Source organism: Schistocerca americana, chromosome 1, assembly GCF_021461395.2.
Source record: "Schistocerca americana isolate TAMUIC-IGC-003095 chromosome 1, iqSchAmer2.1, whole genome shotgun sequence".
NCBI lineage: Eukaryota > Metazoa > Arthropoda > Insecta > Orthoptera > Acrididae > Schistocerca > Schistocerca americana.
In genome coordinates, this window is record NC_060119.1 from 386,071,675 (window position 1) to 386,097,728 (window position 26,054).

General features: G+C 39.0%; 1 protein-coding gene across 2 annotated transcripts in view; it reads right to left on the reverse strand.

The window, feature by feature from the left end:
- The window catches only part of LOC124601397 (JNK1/MAPK8-associated membrane protein-like), a 112,071-nt gene that overhangs the window by 21,810 nt on the left and 64,207 nt on the right, over nucleotides 1–26,054 (reverse strand). For both annotated transcript variants that reach the window (XM_047136242.1, XM_047136241.1), the window contains one exon: nucleotides 14,173–14,249. In XM_047136242.1, the coding sequence (XP_046992198.1) occupies nucleotides 14,173–14,249 (77 nt within the window). The remainder of the gene's footprint in view (nucleotides 1–14,172; nucleotides 14,250–26,054) is intronic.

The window sequence follows — 26,054 nt, forward strand, 5'->3', positions numbered from 1 at the left end:
GTCGATCTCTATCATAAATCTGCACGTGCATAAACTACTAGGTTCTCCTAAATTGCAGCATTTTGACAGCTCACTGTACAGCTGCAGTAATGAACAAATTCCAGTTGAAGGTGCACTGACGACGGAAGAAACTTACAAACAGATTACCAAGACAGCTACTTTAGCAGTAGTTAACACCCATAAGGCATCAAACTTGCTGGGTCTGGATCTCTTTAACGAATTAGGCTTCACTATCCATGAAGCGAAACAGGTAACACATGAAGTTCTGAAAGGAAAATTACAAACAGTGTTGCAGAAGTATGAAGATACTTTTTCCTCCGCGACAGGCAGTGTAACTGATTACCAGGCACACATTATGCTGACACCGAATGCAGTGCCGAAGTTTTGCAAAGCTAGAACTGTACCTTACGCAATGAAAGAATGCGTAAAACAAGAACTTGAAGGCAATGGTATTATCGAACCAGTCACATGTAGCGCCTGGGCAACACCAATCGTTGTCATAGAAAAGCCAAATGGATCATTACGTATCTGTGGAGATTTCAAGAATACTGTCAATTCACAGTGCATTGTAGATACATACCCGATTCTGAAACCGGAAGAACTGATGTATAACTTAGCAGGGGGTTTGTATTTCGCCAAACTGGATTCAAAGGAAGCATATCTGCAGATCCCTTTAGACAAAGATACACATAAGACTATGGTAATAAATACTCCATTTGGATTGTACAGATACAAGCTCTTACCATTTGGTATCGCAAGTGCACCAAGCATCTTTCAACGTTACTTGGAACAATTAATTAGAAACTGTCCTAACGCAGTTAACAATCTCGATGACATAATCGTCTCGGGAAAATCTCCACAAGATTTACTAGATAACCTTGAAGAATGGAAGAACTGTTCAAGGTTCTCAGAAAGGCCAATCTCAGGTGCAACAAGGACAAATGTATATTTTTTGTCAAGAAAATTCAGTATTTAGGACATATACTGTCAAATAACGGAATCAGTCCGATACCACAGCATATAGAAGCAATACAGAAATTGCCAGCTCTGAAAGACCTAAAGCAACTAAGAGCTTTATTAGGCCAAATTAATTATTACCGGAAATTCATACCAAAAGCAGCTGAAATTTCCGAACCGTTGCACAGATTGCTTCGCAAAGGAGTCGCGTGGAATTGGTCCAAAGAATGCCAGCGCGCATTCGACTAACTGAAACACAGTTTAGTAGACGTCAAATGACTTATGACATTTGACCTGCAAAAGTTGATCACTATTGCGGCGGACTCGTCAGATTACGGGATCGGTGCAGTCATGTCCCATAAACATCAAGGAATTGAACGACCGATTGCATACGCATCGAAAACATTAAACTCAAGCCAACAAAACTATAGCCAAGTAGAAAAAGAGGCACTAACGACTATCTTTGCAGTGAAGAAGTTTCATGACTACATATACGTACGAAAATTTATTCTGCTCGCAGACCATAAGCCATTGGTGACAATATTCGGCCCACATAGTAGTGTATCCCCTAAGACAGCACAGCGTTTACAACGTTGGGCATTGCTACTGTCTACTTACAACTACGAGATCTTATATAGATCGATGGCAAAACATGCCAACGCTGATGTACTTTAACGTCTACCAGCGGGTCGAGATGAACATTTTGACAAATCAGAGGATGTATATTTTCAGATAAACGTAATCAGTGAGGACGTAGTGGAAAATTTCCCCGTCAATGCCACCTTAATAGGTAAGTTAGTGCCCAAAGAGCCAGTGTTATCAAAGATAAAGCAGTATATTCTTACGGAATGGCCAACCGATAAGAACATGTTAGCTCAGCCAGAAATGAAATCTTATTGGAACATGAGACATGCTCTCACAGTGCAGAAAGGCGTCATATTAGTTCACAGTGAAACAGGAAAAACAAGAGTAGTTATACCCATAGCTTTCAGGAATAAAGTGTTAAAAATGTTACACCACTGTCATTACGGCATAGTACGCACAAAACGCATGGCCAGAGAACATTGCTACTGGAAGAACATTGATTAAGATATTGAAACAATGCTTTCTAACTGTAAATTATGTCAGATGCATCAATCAGCTCCGCCAAGACAATATTTTCCGTGGCCACAGGCAACAGAACCTTGGTCAAGATTGCATATTGACTACGCAGGTCCTTTTCTTGGAACTTCTTGGTTAATTGTCATTGATGCATTTTTGAAATTCCCTTTTGTACTACAAATGTGTACAACTTCTTCAGTGACAACAATTCACGCATTGTCAAAGATCTTTTCAATTGAAGGATTGCCTCAAACCATAGTGACCGATAACGGCACACAATTTACGTCACAAAAATTCCAGTCATTCTGTCAGATGAACGGAATCGCACATTACAGTACGACACCATTTCACCCTGAGGCTAATGGACTCGCTGAACGATTCGTACGAACGTTCAAGGCACACATGACAAAGTTGGTGCAACAGTACAACAAAGAGACTTCCTTATTAATTTTTCTGTCACAATACAGAGCTACTCCGCACGAGGCACAGTCACCAGCAGAAAAACTGCATGGGTGACAACACAGGACTTTGATGTCTATCCTAAAACCCACAATGCATCCCGAAAATGATCAACGACCGTCGAAAGGACGACGATTCCACGTAAACGACAAAGTCCTCGTAACTATCTACAGTCGAGGAAAGTGTACTTGGACACAAGGAATCATTGTAGAATGCATTGGCAATGTCATGTATAGAATAAGAACGCAAAGCAGCATAGTTATTCGCCATACTAATCAATTATGGCAGCGCAGACAGCAGTCACATATAGGCAGAACTCCTTGGCTGTTTCATTTTGCAGACTCAGAAGCAGATGTCAACCCTGAGCAGCTCGCAGGATTCCAGACGCCGTCACCGGCAGCCGCCGCCACAGCCAACGCAGACACCGCCGCCGTCGCTGACGTAGCACCTTCATGGGCAGCCGACTACACTAGCCGTCCACAGCCGACATCCCCAGAGAAGATGGACGTCGAAGAAGAATTAGATTTAAGGTATGACTAATGTACCGATGTTCACATGCATTTATGTAACAAAATTTTTGCTTGTCTGGTTCCCTGTTCCGTAGGTTTTGAGTGGGTTTTACTAGTGGACCCCGGGCGAATGCCACGGGGAGCAACATGTGTGCACCCACAGACATACGCACGCCAGAAAGCAAGGAAGCAGAAAAAAAGCCTTTTCAAGCACACTTCAAAAGCTTTTTTTCTTCCCCCGGAAGGGAGGGATGTTGTGTACATAGTTCCACGTAGTCAGCGCGTATACAACTTTCCCAATAGAGCGCGCCCCACTAAGCACAACAGCGCAGGCGCAGCGCTCGTCCGTCTCCGCTCTACGAGATGGCGCTGCCATAAAGACGGACCAAATTCAGCTTCCGCCGATCCGTGTATTAATATGTAATGCAGCCAATGAGATTACTGCTAATGTAGAACCTTTTCTCCTCGCGGCTCACACTCGCACAGTGATACCTGAATGCTCGAGGTATTATAACAAGTGTACAGACCGCCGATTAGTCAGTCTGCATCAGTCTGCATTAGTCTGCATTTGTCTGTAGTCAAGTTTCAGTCTGCGCCTAATAAGATTATCATATTCCTGTGCATAGCCATGAAGATAAATGAATAGACACATTGTCAAGTATCAGAGATATGTGAGAATAAGATTAACGTACCAAAACCAAAGGAACTTCAGATTGTCAATTGTAAATAGCATCCAGAATCAAGTTAAGTAAGGTTTATGATTCTTATTATTTTAATAAATGTGTGTGAAAATTAATCAAGTTCTGTTTAAAGTTGGTCACCGTCAATCTGCTACTCTAAGCGTGCAAGTGGCATTTCTATTGTCTGACCTACCGGCAGAAGATAAACACGTCATGATAAGACCACGCGACATATTGCTGTCACTCGCCTACTTCGCTAGAGCGACAAGTCAAATAATCTGATGGTGTGTGTACCGAAGGTCTTACAGTACGCACACCACAGTGAGCCACTGTCAACATCCTGGGAACCCACCTGACACAAACCTTTTTTTAACGCCAACACTTCCAGTATTCTGCAAACACTTCCTTCTCCTATCCCACTGTAGTGTGACAATTCGTTCACTGTGATGAGCCTGTCAGCAGTCACCAGTTTGTTAACTCTCTGCACATTGTCTGGAGTGGGTGCAGTACGAGGTCTGCCACTGCGTGGACAATCCTCAATATTGCCATGCCCGCTTTCATCATGTAACCTGCTTGCCCACCGACTAACTGTACTGCGATCGACAGCAGCATCTCCATACACCTTTTTCAACCTCTTGTGGATGTTTCCCACTGTCTTGTTTTCACAGCCATCTTGAAGACATGCTGTGACGGTGCCACTCACGGGAACAGGTTGAACTAAGTTTGAAAACAAGCGGGAAGGATGTATCTACACACTGTAAAACTTTCACACATGCAGAATGAAAACTGTTATTTTTACAAAAATAGTGTGCATTTCTTTTGGAGTGACCCTTGTACTTAATTCATTAGGGGAGGAAAAAAGCTGGTAACTGGTGTATTTTGTGATCTGTCAAAGGCATCTGACTGTGCAAATCACAATATTCTTTGAAGTAAATTACAATATTATGGAGTAACAGGAAATGCTACAAAATTGTTCAAATCTTGTATCTCTCGCAAGAAACAAAGCTTGTTACTACGAAAGAGACATGTATTAAGCTATCAGGCATCATCCAACTGGGAACTAATTACATGTGGGGTCCCACAAGGTTCCATCTTAGGGCCCTTACCTTTTCTTGTGTATATCAATGACCTTTCATCAGTAACATTACCAGATGCCAAGTTTGTTTTGTTTGCCGATGATACAAACATTGCAGTAAACAGCAAATCAAGTGTAGTCTTAGAGAGATCCACTAACAAAATATTTGTGGACATTAATCATTGGTTCCTAGCCAATTCTTTGTCACTAAACTTTGAAAAAACACACCACATGCAGGTCAGAACTTGTAAGGGGTGTCCCACAAGTATATGCCTAACATATGACGACAAGCCGATAGAAGAAGTGGACAGTGTTAAATTCTCGGGATTACTGATTGATAATAAATTCAACTGGGAGGAGCACACCACAGAACAGCTGAAGTGTTTAAACAACTCTCTATTTGCAATGTGAATTGTCATACATAGGGCATATAAAAATGAAAAAGCTGGCATACTATGCTTACTTTCACTTCATAATGTCATATGGGATTATTTTTTAGGGTAGTTCATCATGCCAAGCTTAAGTTTTCCAGGCACAAATATGTGCAATAAGAGTTATATGCGGTGTAAACGCAATAACATTCTGCAGAGGCCTGTTTAGGGAACTAGGGATACTAACTACTGCTTCCCAACATATTTATTCCTTAATGAAATTAGTCATTAAAAATACATCACTTTTTCAAACCAACAGCTCAGTTCATGGAATCAATATTAGAAATAAGAATAATTTTCACAAGGATTTAAAGTCACTTACTCTTGTACAAAAGATGTGCATTATTCAGGAACACACATTTTCAATAACTTGACAGCAGCCATAAAAAGCTTAACAACCAATGAAATTCAGTTTAAGAGAAGCATAAAGGATATATTGGTGGACAACTCCTTCTACCCCTTTGATTAAGGTCTCAGTAGAACCAAGTGATTGTGTTTGTGTGTGTGTGTGTGTGTGTGTGTGTGTGTGTGTGTGTGTGTGTCAAGTACAATCTAACTTCTGCCGCCATTTCAGTCATTTCAGTGCAGTAATGTGTTCATTGTAAATAAGTATTGTAGTAGTTCTATTATATATTTATTACCTTATAAATTAAAAAAAATTAAGTTTAAATTCAGTGCATTAATGCGATCTTAGTGAATGAGTGTTGTAAAATGATCCTTTCATATAGTGTTCACTAAAATACAAATAGCAAAAGACAATCATTCCACATGGGACCTGTGGAATGTACATTAGCTTATTTGTTTTAGTTGTAAATATTTGTCATGTATTATTGTTTTTCTGACATATTCTACATCCTGGAGGACCTCTTCTCTATGAATCAAATGGAATGGAAGTAAATCTAATCTATATTTAGTGATGTAAACTGATATGAACTTGATTTTAGTATTCTTGCAACTCCTCCAGCAGTGGAGGAATAAGTGTGCCTCCTGAAATTCAGTTGGAGCTCATTGACTTTCAGTGTAGTTATGTGTTCAAGGAGAAGTTTCACATCTTACAAACTTTTTCTTTTGCAACTCAACACAGCATTCAAGTTCCATCTGCATGCTCTTGAGAGTGATGCTGTCAAATCTGTTCAAATCATCTCAGTGTGTGCGGCAACTGAGTTGATAGCAAATGCCCACAAGTTGGTCATCATTTCACAGTTATCTGTTTTACATGAATTCATTTATGAGGGGAACCTCATTTGTCCTTTGAAAGGAGGGAATTTTGGTATCTTCCCTAAAGCTCTATCTACAGAGTATGTGATTGCTAACACCATCTGGATCCTTCCTTGAGAAAAAGCCAAGGACATACACAATGAAATCACCAGCATACTGTATCAAGCAAAAACACAAACTTGCAATCTGAAAAGAAAAGAGTTACAAGCTCTCAAGAGCCCCAACACCAACAAGAGCATAATGGCTATGCCTGCCCAAAAGAGAAATCCTGCACTTTTAATGAAGACTGAAGATACTGTTAGTTCCAATGACGTACTGAAAGCTAAGCGCAGATTCACTACACTGGATCACACGAAATTTGAATTGGTTACACACAGTATCTTCTGTCTTTGCAGACCTACAGAGGAACCTGCACAACACAGAAGACCTACTGCCTCGGCTGAATGGATTACCAAAATCCATAAATGTGGTGTACCACTATGACTGATTGCAAGCACACCTTGCTCACTGAATGTAAACCAGCAAAACACTTGGTGTCTCTGCTTTAGACATATGTCACAAAGACCATCAAAAGCATAAAGAACTTGGGACATTTCATACAGAAGTTGTTGAAACTAAAATCTGGACCCAACAACATCCTAGTCAGCTATGGTGTTGTTTCTTTGTTCACCAAAGTGACACTCAATGACTCTCTGGGACATGTTGTTGTTGTTGTTGTTGCTGTCTTCAGTCCTGAGACTGGTTTGATGCAGCTCTCCATGCTACTCTATCCTGTGCAAGCTTCTTCATCTCCCAGTACCTACTGCAACCTACATCCTTCTGAATCTGTTTAGTGTAGTCATCTCTTGGTCTCCCTCTACGATTTTTACCCTCCATGCTGCCCTCCAATACTAAACTGGTGATCCCTTGATGCCTCAAAATGTGTCCTACCAACCGATCCCTTCTTCTAGTCAAGTTGTGCCACAAACTCCTCTTCTCCCCAATCTTATTCAATAGCTCCTCATTAGTTATGTAATCTAACCATCTTATCTTCAGCATTCTTCTGTAGCACCACATTTCGAAAGCTTCTATTCTCTTCTTGACCAAACTATTTAATGTCCATGTTTCACTTCCATACATGACTACACTCCAAACAAATACTTTCAGAAACGACTTCCTGACACTTATGTGTCGATGTTAACAAATTTCTCTTCTTCAGAAACGCTTTCCTTGCCATTGCCAGTCTACATTTTATATCCTCTCTACTTCGACCATCATCAGTTATTGTGCTCCCCAAATAGCAAAACTCCTTTACTACTTTAAGTGTCTCATTTCCTAATCTAATTCCCTCAGCATCACCTGACTTAATTCAACTACATTCCATTATCCTCGTTTTGGTTTTGTTGATGTTCATCTTATATCCGCCTTTCAAGACACTGTCCATTCCGTTCAACTGCTCTTCCAAGTCCTTTGCTGTCTCTGACAGAATTACAATGTCATCCCCAGCGAACCCCATAGTTTTTATTTCTTCTCCATGGATTTTAATACGTACTCCAAATTTTTCTTTTGTTTCCTTCACCGCTTGCTCAATATACAGGTTGAATAACATTGGGGATAGGCTACAACCCTGTCTCACTCCCTTCCCAACCACTGCTTCCCTTACATGCCCCTGGACTCTTATAACTGCCATCTGGTTTCTGTAAAAATTGTAAATAGCCTTTCGCTCCCTGTATTTTACCCCTGCCACCCTCAGAATTTGAAAGAGAGTATTGCAGTTGACATTGTCATAAGCTTTCTCTAAGTCTACAAATGCTAGAAACGTAGGTTGCCCTTTCCTTAATCTAGATTCTAAGATAAGTCGTAGGGTCAGTCTTTGGGATTGGAATTATTATATTCTTCTTGAAGTCTGGGGGTATTTCGCCTGTCTCATACATCTTGCTCACCAGACAGTAAAGTTTTGTCAGGACTGGCTCTCCCAAGGCTGTCAGTAGTTCTAATGGAATGTTGTCTACTCCCGGAGCCTTGTTTCGACTCAGATCTTTCAGTGCTCTGTCAAACTCTTCACGCAGTATCATATCTCCCATTTCATCTTCATCTACATCCTCTTCCATCTCCATAATATTGTCCTCAAGTACATCGCCCTTGTATAGGCCCTCTATATACTCCTTCCACCTTTCTGCTTTCCCTTCTTTGCTTACAACTGGGTTTCCATCTGAGCTCTTGATATTCATACAAGTGGTTATCTTTTCTCCAAATGTCTCTTTAATTTTTCTGTAGGCAATATCTATCTTACCCCTAGTGAGATAAGCCTCTACATTGTTACATTTGTCCTCTAGCCATCCCTGCTTAGCCATTTTGCACTTCCTGTCGATCTCATTTTTGAGACGTTTGTATTCCTTTTTGCCTGCTTCATTTACTGCATTTTTATATTTTCTCCTTTCATCAATTAAATTCAATATTTCTTCTGTTACCCAGGGATTTCTACTAGCCCTCGTCCTTTTACCTACTTGATCCTCTGCTGCCTTCACTACTTCATCCCTCAAAGCTACCCATTCTTCTTCTACTGTATTTCTTTCCCCCATTCCTGTCAATTGTTCCCTTACTCTCTCCCTGAAACCCTGTACAACCTCTGGTTTAGTCAGTTTATCCAGGTCCCATCTCCTTAAATTCCCACCTTTTTGCAGTTTCTTCAGTTTTAATGTGCAGTTCATGACCAATAGATTGTGGTCAGAGTCCACATCTGCCCCTGGAAACGTCTTACAATTTAAAACCCAGTTCCTAAATTTCTGTCTTACCATTATATAATCTATCTGAGACCTTCCAGTATCTCCAGGCTTCTTTCATGTATACAACCTTGTTTTATGATTCTTGAACCAAGTGTTAGCTATGATTAAGTTATGCTATGCTCTGTGCAAAATTCTACCAGGCGGCTTCCTCTGGGACATATCAATACCATATTCCCACAGGACATCACCAAGCTATTTCATACATGTTTTACCATGAGCTACTTTATGTGAAATGGCAATTTCCTCATGAGCATTCTGAAACACAGGTATTACATTAGAACCTTGTAAATATAAGGTGTAGTACATCATCAGCATCTATGTTGGGTGGAGTCGTGAAGAAGAAATGGTTGGTGGCTTCCTAAGAAACCTGAACAGTAACCATTCCAACATTAAATTTACTATGGAGGTAGCAAAAGGACTGACAGCTACCCATCTACATGTGCTGGTTATGAAGAATGGCAAGAACCTGGTGCACAACATGTATCGGGAACCAATACACATGGATTGATACTTGCACATACTTTCATATTATCATAAGCGCCAGAAGAAAGGTATGATTAATATTCTGACATAAGACAAATATGTGCCTGGAGCTAATCATATGTGAAATAGAACATCTTAAATGTGTTCTACAGAATAATGGGAACTCTACCAGTGGCACAAGAAGAGTCATGAAACCTAACATCCAGCCAGTAACACGTCACAAGAAGAAATGTTAGCTTCCTGTCACAGTCTCCTAAGTGACAGACAGAATCAGTTGTTAATTGTACAAACATGGCATAAAGAGTAATTACAAACCAATCAAGAAGAGATCAGCAAAGGACAAAACAGATTCACTCACAATGTTTGGAGTATACTAAACACCATGAACTTGTGGAAATGTGTATGCTCTCTATCAATACCAGGGTCACTGAACGTAAACTGTATTGCAGGTTGGGACACAGTTGGAGAATCGGCAACAGCTGAAAACGTGCTGTGTGAGACAGCCACACCAACCATAGAAACACATTAAAGGAGCTGAGAAGCAGGTACTCACTGTGGTGAAATCTTATCATGTCTGTTTGTTCAGTGTAGCAACTGATATTCATAAACATGACAGTTTTAAAAGCAGGGAGAAAGTCTCTAACTAAACAGATTCTGGCTTCCCTTGCTGCAACAAATGACTGTTGAAGGTAACAAAGAGAGGAGGCCCTCAGCTGGGGTGACAGGTACATGCAATCTTAGACTGCAGGCTTGATTTCAGTCCACCACCAGCAATGGAGGATGATTCTATGGCAATTCCAGCCACTCACATTGGCGAAATGTCAGAGAAATCATTCAGTAAAGGACAGCTAAAGATCACGAGATTAAAGGCAACATGCAATATCAATATGATGACAAGTGGCCATAAAAACCTCAACAATTTTGTAGCAGCTCACATGTTATCCATGCCATTGTAACCTATTTTGACCCAGAGGGTGCTCAGCTGTTGTTCTGGCCCACACTTCACCCACCGAAAACATCTCGTCATGGGTTGCCAAGAGAACATCACTATGATAAACTCTGGAAAGCAGTTGAATCAGCATGGAAAGACACATTTGTTTCTGTGATCAAGCTCATTTAGACTCGATGAACAGCTGGGTCAGTGTCATTGTTGCTGCCAGAGATGGTGTCTCTGTGCACTAAACTTCACACCATGTATGTTACCAAGTCCCCTACTATTTTAATCATGTATTATTCCTACTGTACTGCATATGTGCAATCCACAATTTTGTTGTTTGTTATCCTTCTCAAATTTGGAATTTTAATGGTCAGCAGTGTAATTTGGGCATATTGTAGGAGCTGGTCATTTAAAAGAGAAAACAGAAATGTATTGCAGACAAAGAAAAACAAAGAGGAGACCATAAGAAAATAAGTAACTACAATGCTACAATTTCCACCAACCAAGGAGCAATGCAGAAACCATGAACATAGTGAGAGAGACAGCTCATTGTATCACTAGAAATTTGATGGCTCATACCACCAACAGGTATACAAATAATGAAAAATGAAAAAAGGGTTACTATCAAATGCCAGTGGCAATTTGTGAATAATGTACTCCTACAATTAGATACTATCTCACAATCACTCTAGTACTCTCTTAATGCACTGACCATATCTGCATTATGACACAGAATGTTAATGACAACAATGTTAGAGCAAAGCTTGAGATGCAAGAGGTGTAGTAGTAACAGAGGGCAAAGACACAGAATGTTGGTGTGAAGAGTGAGCTCAAGAAATAAGTTCAGTTTCTAGATCATTAAGGAGATGATGATCAAGAAAAAGAGCAAAATACTGTTGACAAACTCTCCATATTCCAATCATATGCAATAAGTGATAATCATGAAAGAGGATGACAAGAATTAATGAAAGAGCTCATGAAAATACTGTGTTATGATCAACATTTTTCTAATGTTTTATTGCATTGTAGCTTGTCCACTCCTTACAGTCAACTTCTTGAAAATTACCAAGTAACATGGGAACTATTTTTATCTATTCCTTAAGTGACAGAAAAAGAAAGTCTAGAACTAAACTAAAGAATAATGAGGTTAGGTAGCAAACTTGGGAATTCATGCAGTAATTTGTATACGAAATTAACATTACAGATATATGTTCAATTTAAAACAATTAACAATAATGAAGCTAAGAAATCAGATCTTTATGAAATTCATTACAGATATACATAACTTCTATACAGTTTTATAAATGTGTGTCTATACTTCCATATACAAATGATATTTGATTTTTGATTTGTTGGCTTATGAGAAAGCTTTTGACAGAGTTGACTGGAATACACTCTGGAATTCTGAAGTTATCAGGGAACAGAAGGTTAAATATGTTATAAAAAAACTGAACTAATTTGTGAACAACATATATACATGTGGCCCCTTGAGACACATGATAATACAATACATGATACTATACAGTATGGGACTTGGGGCATATTCACAATTTTATGTTAGAACGCCCAGTACTTATTTACATGGAATTTTTGTAGAGGTTTTCAGATATTTTACTTCAATTTTTTCAGACTTCTAGCACTTCTCCAATCTTATAGTGTATAACATTATGTATTGCATTATTGTGCATCTCCTGTAGGACCACTGATGATGGTCATGTAGCCTGATATCAGCCCAGCAAAAATAAAATAAACAAGCAGCCTTGTATTCATCAGCTGTACCAAGACTGCAGGACACTGTGAATACAAAACTAAAGTAAGGTTGAAGGACACCGGAGTGTACTGCTTCCTTTGTGTTGTTCAATCTCTAGATTGTGCAAACAAGGAAAAATTTGAAAAAGGATCTATAGTTCAGGGAGAAGTAATAAAAATTGTACGATTTGCTATTCAGATTTAAATTCTATCAGTGATAGCAAAGGAATTAGGAAAACAAAAGGCATTGTGTTATCCGAGAAGCCAATGCCCCCCCCCCCTCCTCCTCCTCCTCCTCCTCCTCCTCCTCCTCACTCTCTCTCTCTCTCTCTCTCTCTCTCTCTCTCACTCTCACACACACACACACACACACACACACACACACACTGATCTACTCAGAAATGACTTGCTAGGCACCTTTATTAGGACAGCGAGTACCACAGTACTCTAATCTAAGACTTCTTTGGTGGCTTGCATGCTATTCTTAACTAGCAACACCTACACTGTTAAAGGTAACAAATAAGCTAGTGGGATTTATATGCTATAATCTCATTCAACATGGTATGTAAGTTTAAAATGTGTTGCTCTTTTCTCATGTGTCTGAAGAAATAGATATGATAGGTCTTCAGGGCCTGATTGTGGGGTTTCCACCAGAATTGTCTTGTGCCAAATCTACAGGATGAAAAGTTCAAACAACGCAAAATCTAGGATGGAATGTAACAATATTATGAAAAGAAAAGTTGCTACTCAGCATATAGCAGAAATGCTGGGTTGCAGATGTGCACAATAATAGATGGCGCGCGTGCGCGCATGCACCCCCCCCCCCCCCCCCCCCCCCCCCCCACACACACACACACACACCACACATTCTGTGTGTCTGTCATCTATTGTTGACAAATGCCTTACTGGTTGAAAGCTTTATTTGTGACAGTCTTTTTGTGGTGCATATCTGCGACTCAGCATCTCCATTATATGGTGAGTAGCAACTTTCCTTTTCATAATACTGGATAAAAAGTTCAGTACTTTATTGGCATTCTTACAACATTCTGACAAGCTTTACGTGCTTAAGTTAACCACATAAGAAGGTCATGTTCTTAAATGTTAATATCAACCCTTTGAGTCCCAAAAATAAAAAAATAACAAATTTTAAAATTTTTCACAAAATTGACCTTTATCATCATAGTAACCAATTAATACAAAAATGAATAAGCAAAAAGTAAACAATCAAGGTTGTGCTGATTCACTTGGGACATACAGTTTTCAACCACTCATTATTTCATGATACATATTTGAATGCTATTTTGCATTTTTCCTAGGCGCAATTCCACATCTCAAAACTTCAATGAATCACATACCACAATCTCCACACCAAATGTTGCTCTGAATGTTGTGACTGCCACAATGAACTACATTCATAGAAGTACTTCAGTGCACCACTAGACATCTCTATCGCGAAATTGCATCAGTGGTTTCATGCAAAAAGCACTGATAATAATAATAATAATTATTATAATAATAACAACAATGCATTTAAATAATTTAAAAACATGGTTTCAGGCAGAAAGCCCTGGTACTCAAAGGAGTAACTGACTGACTTCAAAATCTTATTGCGTTCAGGTAACTTTGTATGGATTTCACCATTTTTGGCTCCATAGTGGGGAAAAAAGGTCTTGGATTACAATACAAAAGGAGGGTAACAAGAGCATCAAGTGAACACTATTACTTTATGAATCAGCAATGTAGAAATCAAGAGCAAATTTCCACTGGTATAATGTGAATAACCAAAATTTGTATATTAGACAACTTACCTGATCCAATTTGAAAGCAAAGTGCACAGCATTTGAAATAACGGATAAAATGATAACAATATAGGGAAATGAGTAATCTGCAAAAGAAAAAGAAAAACAGATTTAAAGAATACCCATGGAATATAGCATATATAAAAATAAATGCACTTTTCACTTGTTTCTGTTGCAAAAGAGCGAAATATATCTTTACTAAACATGAGGGCTGTGCCGAAGTCCTTACCAGCTCTGAAACTGGAAATCTGTCAACAATAGGATTATTTTTATTTGAAAGAGGGTTGTTTTTCAACCTTACAGCACTGGCATAGTGCTCCCTCCACCACTGGATCTCAAACATTCTGTGAACAGTGAATAAAGGACACAGGCAGTGCTGAGTCAGATGCAGTGAAAGAGGGATTTGTTGCTCCACTATTTTTTGTGCAATGATATGACTACAAAAAGAACAATGCCACTCTTCTCTAGTACATGTTTATGGTGAGTCTAACCCTTCTTGGGCCACCATTGGAAATTGGTTTCACAAATTTTCAAGGGATCAGGAGTATCCTGAAGATGAACTGCCTCCCAGTTGCCCCAGCAATGGCAGTCACCCAAGAAAACATTGATGCTGTGAGGAAAATGGTTGAAGATGATACCCACCTCACATCTTGTGACATTGAAGCGATTATAAATATTGGACCAACTGCAGCACAGACCTTCCTTCAGCATCATTTAGGCCTAACCAAGAGACATGCACATTGGGTGCCACATTTCCTGACAGAAGCCTAACAGCAAATATGAACGTGTTAGTGTCCTTTATTCTTGAATAATTCAACGAAATGTGGTCCAAAGACACTTACAATATCATTACAGGTGACAAAACAGGGCCATACCACAACGACCCCAAAACAAAAAGGCAGTTATCAGTATTGTGCTTTCCTGGTGAGGAACCACCTATGCAAGTTGGGAGAAGTAAGAGCTTTGGAAAGAAGGTAGTGGCCACCTTCTTCAGCAGGATGCATCATCTCATCTCCGTGACAAACTTTACACAATCAGTGCTGAGTGGTATGTGACATAATGTCTGGCAAAAGTAATTGGAGGTCACAGCACCCAAAGTTGAAGAAGACAGTGCCTCAGCACACATGGTTAGAACAATGGACTACTTGCAGAAGGAGAAACTGCATTACCAAAGCCACCCTATTTACTTGACCTGGGCCGATGTGAATTCTTCCCATTCCCAAAAATGAAGGGAAAAATTTGTGAGTGGCATTTTTTATCTGATGAAGCACCTATCGTAGCATACACAGAGCTCTATGTGACTACCCTAAGAAAACCTGGACTGAAACATTTTATTCTGGTCACAGAAAACAGTAGTTAGATTAATTGCTGGTACAGGGCCACATAAATCGTGTCGGAATTATATATGAAATATGGTTTACTAACTGTGTAGTTTGTATGTGTTCTTTTATTCACATATCATGTTCTCATCATGAAAAGCTTTCAAGGATGTACTGAATCACATTATATGTTAACAAACTGAATCAATCACTGTAGGCTATTACTGTAATGTATACTAACAACAAATTATGACAATACTAATTTACTCGCATTAATAACTTAAAAAAACTACTCTGCTGCTGCTTTTATCTTCATCTTCATATAAGCATTTATCAAACTTCACTAACTTCAGAAACTGCAATCAGCTGTCTATATACTGGAAAGGTTAAAAGTCTCTTTAATGTGAACATCCATGTTGACTGGAATTATATCTTCAAGTTGTTATAATAAAATAAATTAGAGAAGGAATACCCCATAAGGTACTCTGTTGCTTTGCTTTTGATTTTTCAAATTCAATTTTGCACCAGAATGTAAAACTCAATTTTTAACCAAGTTAGGGATGAATATATTGACAGTATTATTACTTTTAGTGATGTTGTTGTTAGTTTCATAGGCAAGCCAAAACTACACTTTATTTTTAAGCACAAATACAGTTATGAAGAAATATAGTGGCACATAAGTGTAAGAATCCCAAGGTCTCTCGACGTTTAGTATTTTTAGTGCACACTTCTGAAAAATAGCTCTGTAAAAGAGAATTTAAACCACTGGAAAATTATCACAAATGTTCATCTTTACAGTATGGTAACCAGAGGATGTTATCATCTGACATTGAGTAAAAAAGCAGCCACTGATCATCTCTTTGTGAAGGTGCCAAATGATATACATCAACTCCATGAAAATATTTCTATGGACAAATTAAAACAGTCATTACTTAGAAGACATCTATATTCACTGTTTCTTGAATTATGTTACCTACAGTATTAATTGTTTTGTTGATGACATACACAACCAACCACAAAAACTTGTAAATGCTTTATTTCAATACCTTAACTGGTTTAGGGCTACCATACAGAGGGCTAATATTTCTGGTTACACTGATGTCTTGGTCAGTAGAACACTGTCTGTTCCTACACTGCACAGGAATATTTGAGTATTTAGAACCACTTTATAAGTTGTTTCATTCATAAAAACATGCTAATGTGCCTGCATTTATTTAAATATAAGGTGCAACAGTTGTTTTCACTTACATAAGTTCCAATGGATAGTGATATTAGTCATTGTGGTCCTTATAGTTATCAAGAAGAATGTATACACTGTTGCATTGAAAACAGCTCATATATTGTAACTAAATCACTGTGGCACCCTTCCCAATACTCTTCATGTCAGTTTGAGCATAATACACGTGTTTTACATTATTTTTAAATTTGTTTATTTACTTAGTTTACAATGTAATAAGTATCCATTAGTCAAAGATATAAATGTATCCTTGTTGAGCAAAGGTGTAAACTAAGCAAAAAGAAAAAAATGTGTGGCACATGTGACAGATTAATAACAGAAAATGCTTGTACTTTAAGAGTAAACTTCTTTTAACTGGTGGCTGAAATTTTAATGAAATATTATAAAGCCATCAGATTGCATTTTAGAAATTAGACATACCTGTACACACATATATAGATCTTTTTGTGATCATTAAAGTTTGTAAGTCAGTTGAGAGAAATATAAAATTACACAGGTGATGGATGGGATCAGAGCAATGTATTTGCTCAACATTGGAGTGTAGACTTACGTAACTTTATACTGACATCATAAACAAGTCATTTAAAATGTAAGTTTTTGCAAGCTGAATTGCAGCGTGTTTAAGGAATTGTTAGGATTGCAAAGATTTGTTAGTACACTACTCTGTTTGTGTTGATTTTGATATCTGTTCCTGGTATTTACCGCACCACTGGATGTGCAATGCAAACAATCCTGAACAAGGTCATTAATAAAGAAACAAATAAACTGAATCTCCTCCTTGGTGTAAGTTCTCCGTGGACAGTATGTAAATAAGATTAATCAGCATTTGAGTTACACAATAACTGACTGTTGGATAGAAGGCCCCTGCAACATCTTGACAGTGCTGGATGATGATGGTGGTGGTGGCGGCTCCAAAAAGTGAAGGTTGCTGGCTGGAGTACAGTGTTGGAGATCCTGATGATTTTTTAGCAAGAACTCTGACAGATAAACAGCTATTGCCATTGGCTCATGGCCCAGAGACCTCAAAGGACTGAACTGGCCTGGCACAGCCCTGACTGTGGCCTAAGTTACATGCAGGTCCCAGGATACTTTTTGTGTCTATTTGTGGCCACATGACCAAACTGCCACCTGTTGGCCTGACAGGTGTGCAAAGCCTTCAAGCTTTCATCTACTGGAGTGACCCCAGAAGCTCTGCTATGTAGGTCCCCACTTAATGCCAGTGTGTGGTTGGTTCCTGTGTGATAGGGCACATGGCACCAACATAGCAGTTCCTTTTCTTCTGTAGCAGTTGTTAGGATGTTGTGTATTGCAGGTATTTTTAGACTGCAGTGAGTTATGTTACTGTACAGATTACTTATGACTGAAGAGTCCATGTTGTGTTTAATTTATGTAAACAGATGAAGGAAATTATGTAGAACTCGTTTGTTACCTAGTTCCAGTTTCTCATTTAGAATTTATTGAAATGAACTGAGGATGTGAATATATATATTTCTAGATCCTCTAGGAGGTCCATTTTCTTTCACTTTTTTGGGTAGTATCTAATATCGTTAAGTTATCTTTAGTGTTAGAAACTGAGTGTCTGTGTTGATTCACATGAGTGGCTATTGCTGATTTTTTTTTTTTTTTTTTTTTTTTTAGTCTAAAGGCACCCATGTGTTTACAGTATCCCATACTGAAACTTCAGCCAGTCTGGCCAAGATAAAAGTTGGCGGCAGTTGTCACAATCAATCTTATAAACTCGTGCTGTTTCAGGGCCTAGGCTGGTGCCTTTGGTACTGTAGATTATGTTTAAGTTGCGCAGTGTTACTGGTGCAGAAACTTATCTGAACTCCTGTCGTTCAGAAAAGATTTGCAACTTGTTATGAGGCTGTGCCTAGTAAGGGAATGCATTCATATAGTTCCTTTTCTGCTGGTGGTTGTGATTTTACTGCATGTAATTTCCCAGTTTTAAATTTATTATATAGATAACAAATTATTTGTGGTTTTTAGCCATTTTTTTTGCTACATTTTTGGTAATATTGATTTCTTTCTCTTTGGCAGACAAACTGAGAGGAACTTTATGTGCGAGGGTCGTCCACAAAGTAAGTTCCATTTCTATTACTACCCGCAGCGGCGTTACGATGTCAGTTCCGAGCATATGCGGCACTTACTGTGACTCAAGAAGAAGACATGTATGCCATTTTCAGATTGCTGCTGCCGACGTGACCTTTGTAGTGCTTATTTATAATGTCAGCCATAATTGGAAATGCCGCCACGTGTGAAATCAGATCAGTGATTCGTTTTCTAAATGCAAAGAAAGTTAAATCAAAGGAAATTCATCGACAAATCTGTGAGGTTTACGGACAAAATCGTATGAGAGATTCAATGGTTAGAAGATGGGTCAGACTGTTCAATGAAGGACGTGATCAAGTGCATGATGAAGAACGAAGTGGATGCCTGTCTGTGGTTACAGATGAACTGGTTCACACAATTGAAGAGAAAATTAAGCACAACCATAACCTAGTGACTTTCATTTCTTCTTACGCCTAAAATCTGCCTTCTATGAAGAAGGCATACAAAATCTTGTGCCACGCTATGGCAAGTGCCTACAAAATTTTGGAAGCTACGCAGAAAAGTGGTTTAACAGTTGTAGATTTTTGTACAATAAATATTTTTTCTGTATCTGTACACGTTTGTTTTATATAACCAAATGGAACTTGCTTTGTGGACATACCTCATATAAAAGTTTAACATTGATCTGAAACATCCATTCAGTGCTGCGTAGGGTGGTATGAATAATTATTTACACTTATATGGTGGATTTTCAAAAATTTCAAAGACTTGCTTTTGATTCAACTTTTTTATATTAAGATTGACAGTGAATTTGATATTGGGGTTTATGTTACTCATGACATTTGCAAATGATTCTATTTCATGTACTGTACCACTGAACAAAACTGCTGCATCATCAACATACATTTTGTAACAAATCAGCTTATCTTTTAAGTGGGTATTGCCCATGAATATATTTTCTAAAAGGCCTGAGACTGCTTCCCTTTGCTTGACCATCTGGTTGCCTATAGATTTTATTGTTGAATGGGAAATAGTTATGTGTAGAATCAATTCTAATATCTCTATGAGTACATATGTCTCCGACTTGCAAGGTTGTTTCAATTTTTTATTAAACTGCACTTAATTATTTTAGTAGTGTCATGGATAGTCATATTTGTGTACAGGTTTACATGTCCAGGGATGCAAATCTGGCACTGTCTATTATACACACATTAGTGGTGTAATTAAAAAGTTCTTGGAGATTTCTGGTGGAAAAGCTGTCTTTAAATGGGTAAAAAGTTGTTAAGAATATTTTTAAACTTCTTAGATATACAAAATGCAGGACTGCTCCCTGAATTAACAATGGGATGTGTTGGATAATGAGGTTTATGAATTTTTGGCTAAGATATTAGTTTAAGTGGTAAGGGGTTAATGACTAAGCTACTTTGGACACCAGCAGCTAATAAAATGTAGTTGGAATTCTTAATCAATTTCATAAGCTGAGCTTGATAATTAGGAGTGAGGTCAGTCTTCTTTTATGCTGTTTTGAAGAAAGATTTGTCAGGTTTTGCTGATGTAATCGTCTTCATAAGCAACTACTGCAGTATTACCTTTATCTGCTTAACAACAAGGGCTTTGTTGTTCATAAGTTTTTTTTTATTAATCCCGATGAGTATTTTTGAACCAGATTTTTCAAAGCTGTGTCTTGATTATAGATTACTTGCAATAATTTGCTTAGCCTTTGAATTCATAGTATTTGTTCACTACAATCAACAAATAACTCAGAGGAAACTTATTCAAAAATACTGACTGGTATTAATAAATGTAAGACTGCAGTACTTATGCATGAAGATAACATCAGCAAAACTTTACAATTCTTTCTTCAAAATAATATAAAATAAGATTGGCCCCACATCTAAATATCAAGCTAAGTTTAGGAAACTGATTAAGAATTTCAGCTTCCTTTTATCAGATGCTGATATCCAACATAGTACTGTTACTACTTGCAGTAAAGAATGCACGTTTGGTTGCAGACAGGCACAATTAAAAAACACTTACAGAAAGTTTTCGGCCACAGCCCTCATGAGTAAAAGAGAGACAGACAGACACCATTCATACACATGACCTAGCGCACCTCATGCACACTTGACCTGAAACTCCAACCTCTCAGGCCAGAATGCGACTATCACATGGGATGCAAGCAGCAGTCTGGAGTGGGAAGGGAAAGGGATACTAGTGTATGGGTGCGGAGAGAGACGAACACTGTCTGGTGGAATGTGCTGGGATTAGAATGCCAACAGGCACAGTGCCAGGAGGTTGTGGGGCAGGGAGGTGAGGGGGAAAAAAGGAGCAAAAGAGGAGAGGAGTGGGGAAAGATGGGTGGATGAGTTGGTAAAGGGCAGCAAATAAACAGAGTAGGAGGTGACAATGGGGAGAAGATGATAGGACATATGGGGTGGAAACTGTTGGGTGGAGGATGTGGAGACAGTATGTTATCGTAGGTTGAGGCTGGGATAATTACAAAAGTGGAGAATGTGTTGTAAAGATAACTCCCATCTGCACAGTTCACAAAAGCTGGTGGTGGAGGGAAGGATCCAGATGGCTCAGGTAGTGAAGCAGTCTGTCTGTGTGTTATGATCAGCTGCATGTTGCACCACAGGATGGTCTACCTTCACCTTGGACAGTAGCTGATCATCCTGGTGGACAGCTTGATAGTACTCATATCAATATAAAAACCTGTGCAATGATTACGGCAGAGCTGGTAAATGACATGGTTGCTTTCACAAGTGGCTTGGCCCCGAGACAGGGTAGGATAAACCTGTGACACGACTGGAATAGGAAGTGCTGGGTTGGTGCACCTGGGTCTTCCACAGGGCTATGATGCGTGGGGCAAGGAGTTGGGATTGGGAGTGGAATATGGATGGACTAGGATGTTGTTGGGGTTGGGTGCAGTGGGAAGTATCTCAGTTAGGATGTTCCTCATTGTAACATACGGTCCCCACCCTTCCACTCAACAGTTTCCACCCCCTCTGTCTACCATCTCCTCCCCTTTTTTCATCTCCCATCCTGTTTATAAGCCGTGTTCTGCCAACACATCACCCATCTATCCCCACTCTTCTCCTTTTTTGTTCCTTTTATCCCCACCTTCCTGCCCCACAACCTACTGACACTGTGTCTGTTGGCATTCTAGTTCCTGTACAGTCCACCAGACAGCATTCGTCTCTTTCCCCAACTGTACACTATCATCCCTTTCCCTTCCCAGCCCCCTCAAGATTGCTGCTTGCATCCCACATGATAGTTGCATTCCAGCCCAAGATGCTGGCGCTGGCGGTCATGTGGGCATGAGGTGTGCCTGCTTGAGTGTATGAACGGTGTGTGTGTCTCTTTTACTGATGAACGCTGTGGCCGAAAGCTTTATGTAAATGTCTTTTGTTTGTGCCTATCTGCAACCTGACATGTCTTCTTTACAGTAAGTAGCAATCAATCTTTTCCTACATTGTTATTATTCCTACCTGGAGTTTTAATTGTTTGATATCCAACACAGCTTAGTCATGCACCCCTTACCACTTAAACTAACTCACCTTAGCCAAAAATTCATAAGCATCACTGGCCAATAAATCCTATAAGTAACAGTCTTGAATATTACATCTCTAAGAAGCTCAAAGATATTCTTAGCAACTTTTACACATCTGGAGACAACTTTTCCATCAGAAATTCCCAAGAACTTACTAATGACACCACTGATGTAGACAGTGCCAGATTTGCATCCCTGGACATGGTGAACCTGCACACTAATACACTTGTCCATAACACTATTGAAACAATTAGGTGCAATTTAATAATAAGAAAAACAGCTTTGCAAAGCAGATTTATACAAACTCACAGAGATGTTAGAATTTATTTTAGCATATGTAACTATTCAACAACAAAATCTATATGCAGTGAGCTGATATAGCAATGAGAAGCAGTCCTGCAGGCCACTTAGCCAATATTTACATTAATCATTTGGAAAATAAAGTTCCATGGCCAATTAAACAAATCAATACAGACAATCTGGTTCTAACATTAAAGATGACTTACAGATATTACATGCCACTAAAAAAAGTGAAGAAAATGGACTGCTTACACGATTATATATTCACATCCTCTGTTCACCCCAATTCCTTCTTAACAAGGAAGTTCTATATATAGTTTCATTTGGTTATTCATGTAAATTAAACACAACATGGACACCCCCCCCCCCCCCCCCCCCCCGCAACACGCAACATAAGAAATCTGTACAGGATCATAACCCTCTGAAATAGAAAAGTACCTGCAATACATGAAATCCTAACAACTGCTACAGAAGAAAAGGAACTGCTGTCTTAGATCCATAAGCTCTATCACACAGCAACCAATCGCACACTAACATCAAGTGGGTGACCCCACCAGAGAGCTCCAGGGACCACTCCAACAGACAACAGCCTGGCAGTTTTGCATGACTGCTAGGCCATCAGGCAGCAGCGTGCTCATAACAGAGGTTGCTGGCTCCACAGACTGATTCCACAGGATCACATTGCCACAAACATTTGTGGCTGTATCCTGTTACCTGTACAGTATTTAGGTCAGCATCCATCCTGTGCCATACCAGTTCACTCCTTCAAGTTCTATGAGCCAGAAGCAGCCCACAACAATGGTTCATCAGTCAGAGTTCTCACTAAGGAATCATTAGGATCTTTGATGCCATACTCCAGCAAACAACCTACGCCATGTGGAGCTGCCAGCACTGTTAATTAGCATCATCCAGATGCACCAGGGACAAATGTGGACTTTGGTATTTGTCATCATAGTGCTTTGTGTTACTATCTTTTTGTTCAAGGTGAATCCACAAATTAATCTTGACATTTTCTTAGGGACTTCCATCCATTCAACAAAAAAGTCAAGCAAACTGCATGGTGCAGCTCAAATAAGATTTCCTGGCACCTGGTGCCACAGGTGACGTTCAGCAGCATGCATTCTTATTGTCCTATTCTAACATTTCTGATAACTAAGAGTTGTGAAGTGTAAGTGCAAATGCCCCACTTCTCTTACATGAGTTGACTTATGTAGGAATGTGTAGCCGATCTTTTTCTCTGGATAGCTGGCTTCTGGAATCTCTACAAATTTCTTCTCTGAAGAATGATGCTAGTCACGGGAACCTTTAAGACTCTCTTTGTGAAACAATGAGGTACTTGAAGAATACTTTTCAACAACTATCAGTAAATTTGAACTTCCACAAAGAATAAAATTCCCACTTCTCACATAAACAATTGACTTCTTGTAAGTCACCCATGTTGTCTCACATTAGAAACAATTAAGTTACATTTACAACAGAGTTGGCTTGCTAAGCACAACTCTATAATACAGGAATCATACACATGTCTTGCCTCTAGAAAGAGCAAATTACGAGTTTTTTTTTTAGACATCAGAATCTCAACGGTTCTTGTTATTTATAACAATTGTTGCTGATATGATTAACACAGAATAAGTAGAAGTTCAACGGTTCTTCCATATACTTTCACTAGAACTTCCATGGATCACCCGACAAGTACTTGTCGGTGCCGTTTGTCCGTTGCGCCTACCTTCTGCTTGCGACTAATTTCACACCTGCACACGCAAACATGTGACGTGGAGTAGGTAGGATTCTATCCCACTCTCACACCTAAAATATCGTGTGTTCGAGATGGTAGAAGGCTGAGTAGTTCTAGAATTTATGCAGAAATTCTCTAAACACTACATATTCCCCCCCTCAGATCAAACGCGCGATATTTTGTACATAATCATTATGTAAATAACATCACCCATAACAACATTACGTATCATATCATAACCATATACTTTTCTTCTATATGTTCATATACTTTTTTTTTTAACTATAATTCTTTGTACTCTCTTAAACAGGCTTCTGCTTACAGTGTTTCTACTGTTTTCTTATTCTACTTTGTTTAGACATGAGCACTTGTGTGAGGTTTTACTCAACTTTTCTAATATTTAGGTATTACGAGGACTCCCTTTCTCCAATTGTAAACTCCATGTGTTCATGACAAATGAGTAATCTACTTTCTGTTCTTATCTATTGTACTACCTTTCCTTAGTATGTACTATTTTTACTATTCTTCATAGTTTGGAGGAACTCTAGGCAACATGAAAGTGTTCTCCAGACACTTTTAAACTTCCATGAAACATATTAATGCTCGTTGTGCATAGAATTCAAACTTTCCAGAATCATCCCTACAAAATTTTGTGACTTTTGTCACGATACTGTCCCTTTCCCCTAGGATCAGTACCTATACCTTGCTTGTGGGTTGACCTTATGAGAGCACTTCCTGTTTCCTTTCTGGTAGGTACGCCCCTTTATAAAACATTCCTATTTTTTAGGCCACAGGTCATCATATCTCCACGTAAGTACACCTGTCCTTTATATTTAATAAATGCTGGGTACGCCCCCCCCCCCCCCCTTTACCCTTTCTTAGTAGGCCTCACAGTTCATTACCCTAGTATACGTTTCTATGCATACTATAATTATTTTCTGGTAAAGCTACAAATCTACTCTACACTTCACATTCACTTCTTAACATATCATTTAATCCCTAGAGTCCTCCTCTACTTCTCAACTTCTATACTCTTAGTAGATACTATGTCTACCTATAATTCAAGTCCTATTATCCTGCTATTCATCAATTTTCAGGGTATTTATTATATTGACTCTTCTTAACCCTTTAACTGCTCTGGATGTGTTAATGTGCACATAAACACTTTCAGAGCACACAGGGACAGGTACAAAGGAGCGCGCATTAACACGTTCACAGCAGTTAAAGGGTTAAATGACTATCAGAATCAATTTCATTCTTGTTTGCGTTCTCATTCTTTGCTCATGCTCATGCCTCATATATATAGGCGATGTAGAACCGTCATAGTGTTTATATGCCTATATGTGTGTGTTTCCCTATGTACACATATTCTTTCCCCTACAATACCTGGCAGTTCTCACATCATGACAGGTTTCTGGTCTGTAATTTTAATGTTTGTGTATAAGGGTATTCTTGTGTGTATGCGGATGTGTGTTTGTGTAGTCTGATTCTTCGGTCTCCTTATCTAAGATAAGATGTAGGTTACTAGAAACCATGGAAACCAGGAAGGACTTAAGCGACAGAAGTTAGTGTATATGGAAAGAGGGAAAAAATAGATAGGCCCTCAAATGAGAAGTAAGGGGGGAGGGGGGGGGGGGGGAAGATTTGGTTGCTACAACAGAAGAAGAGAAAGAAGACAGCCCCAAAGATAGGAAA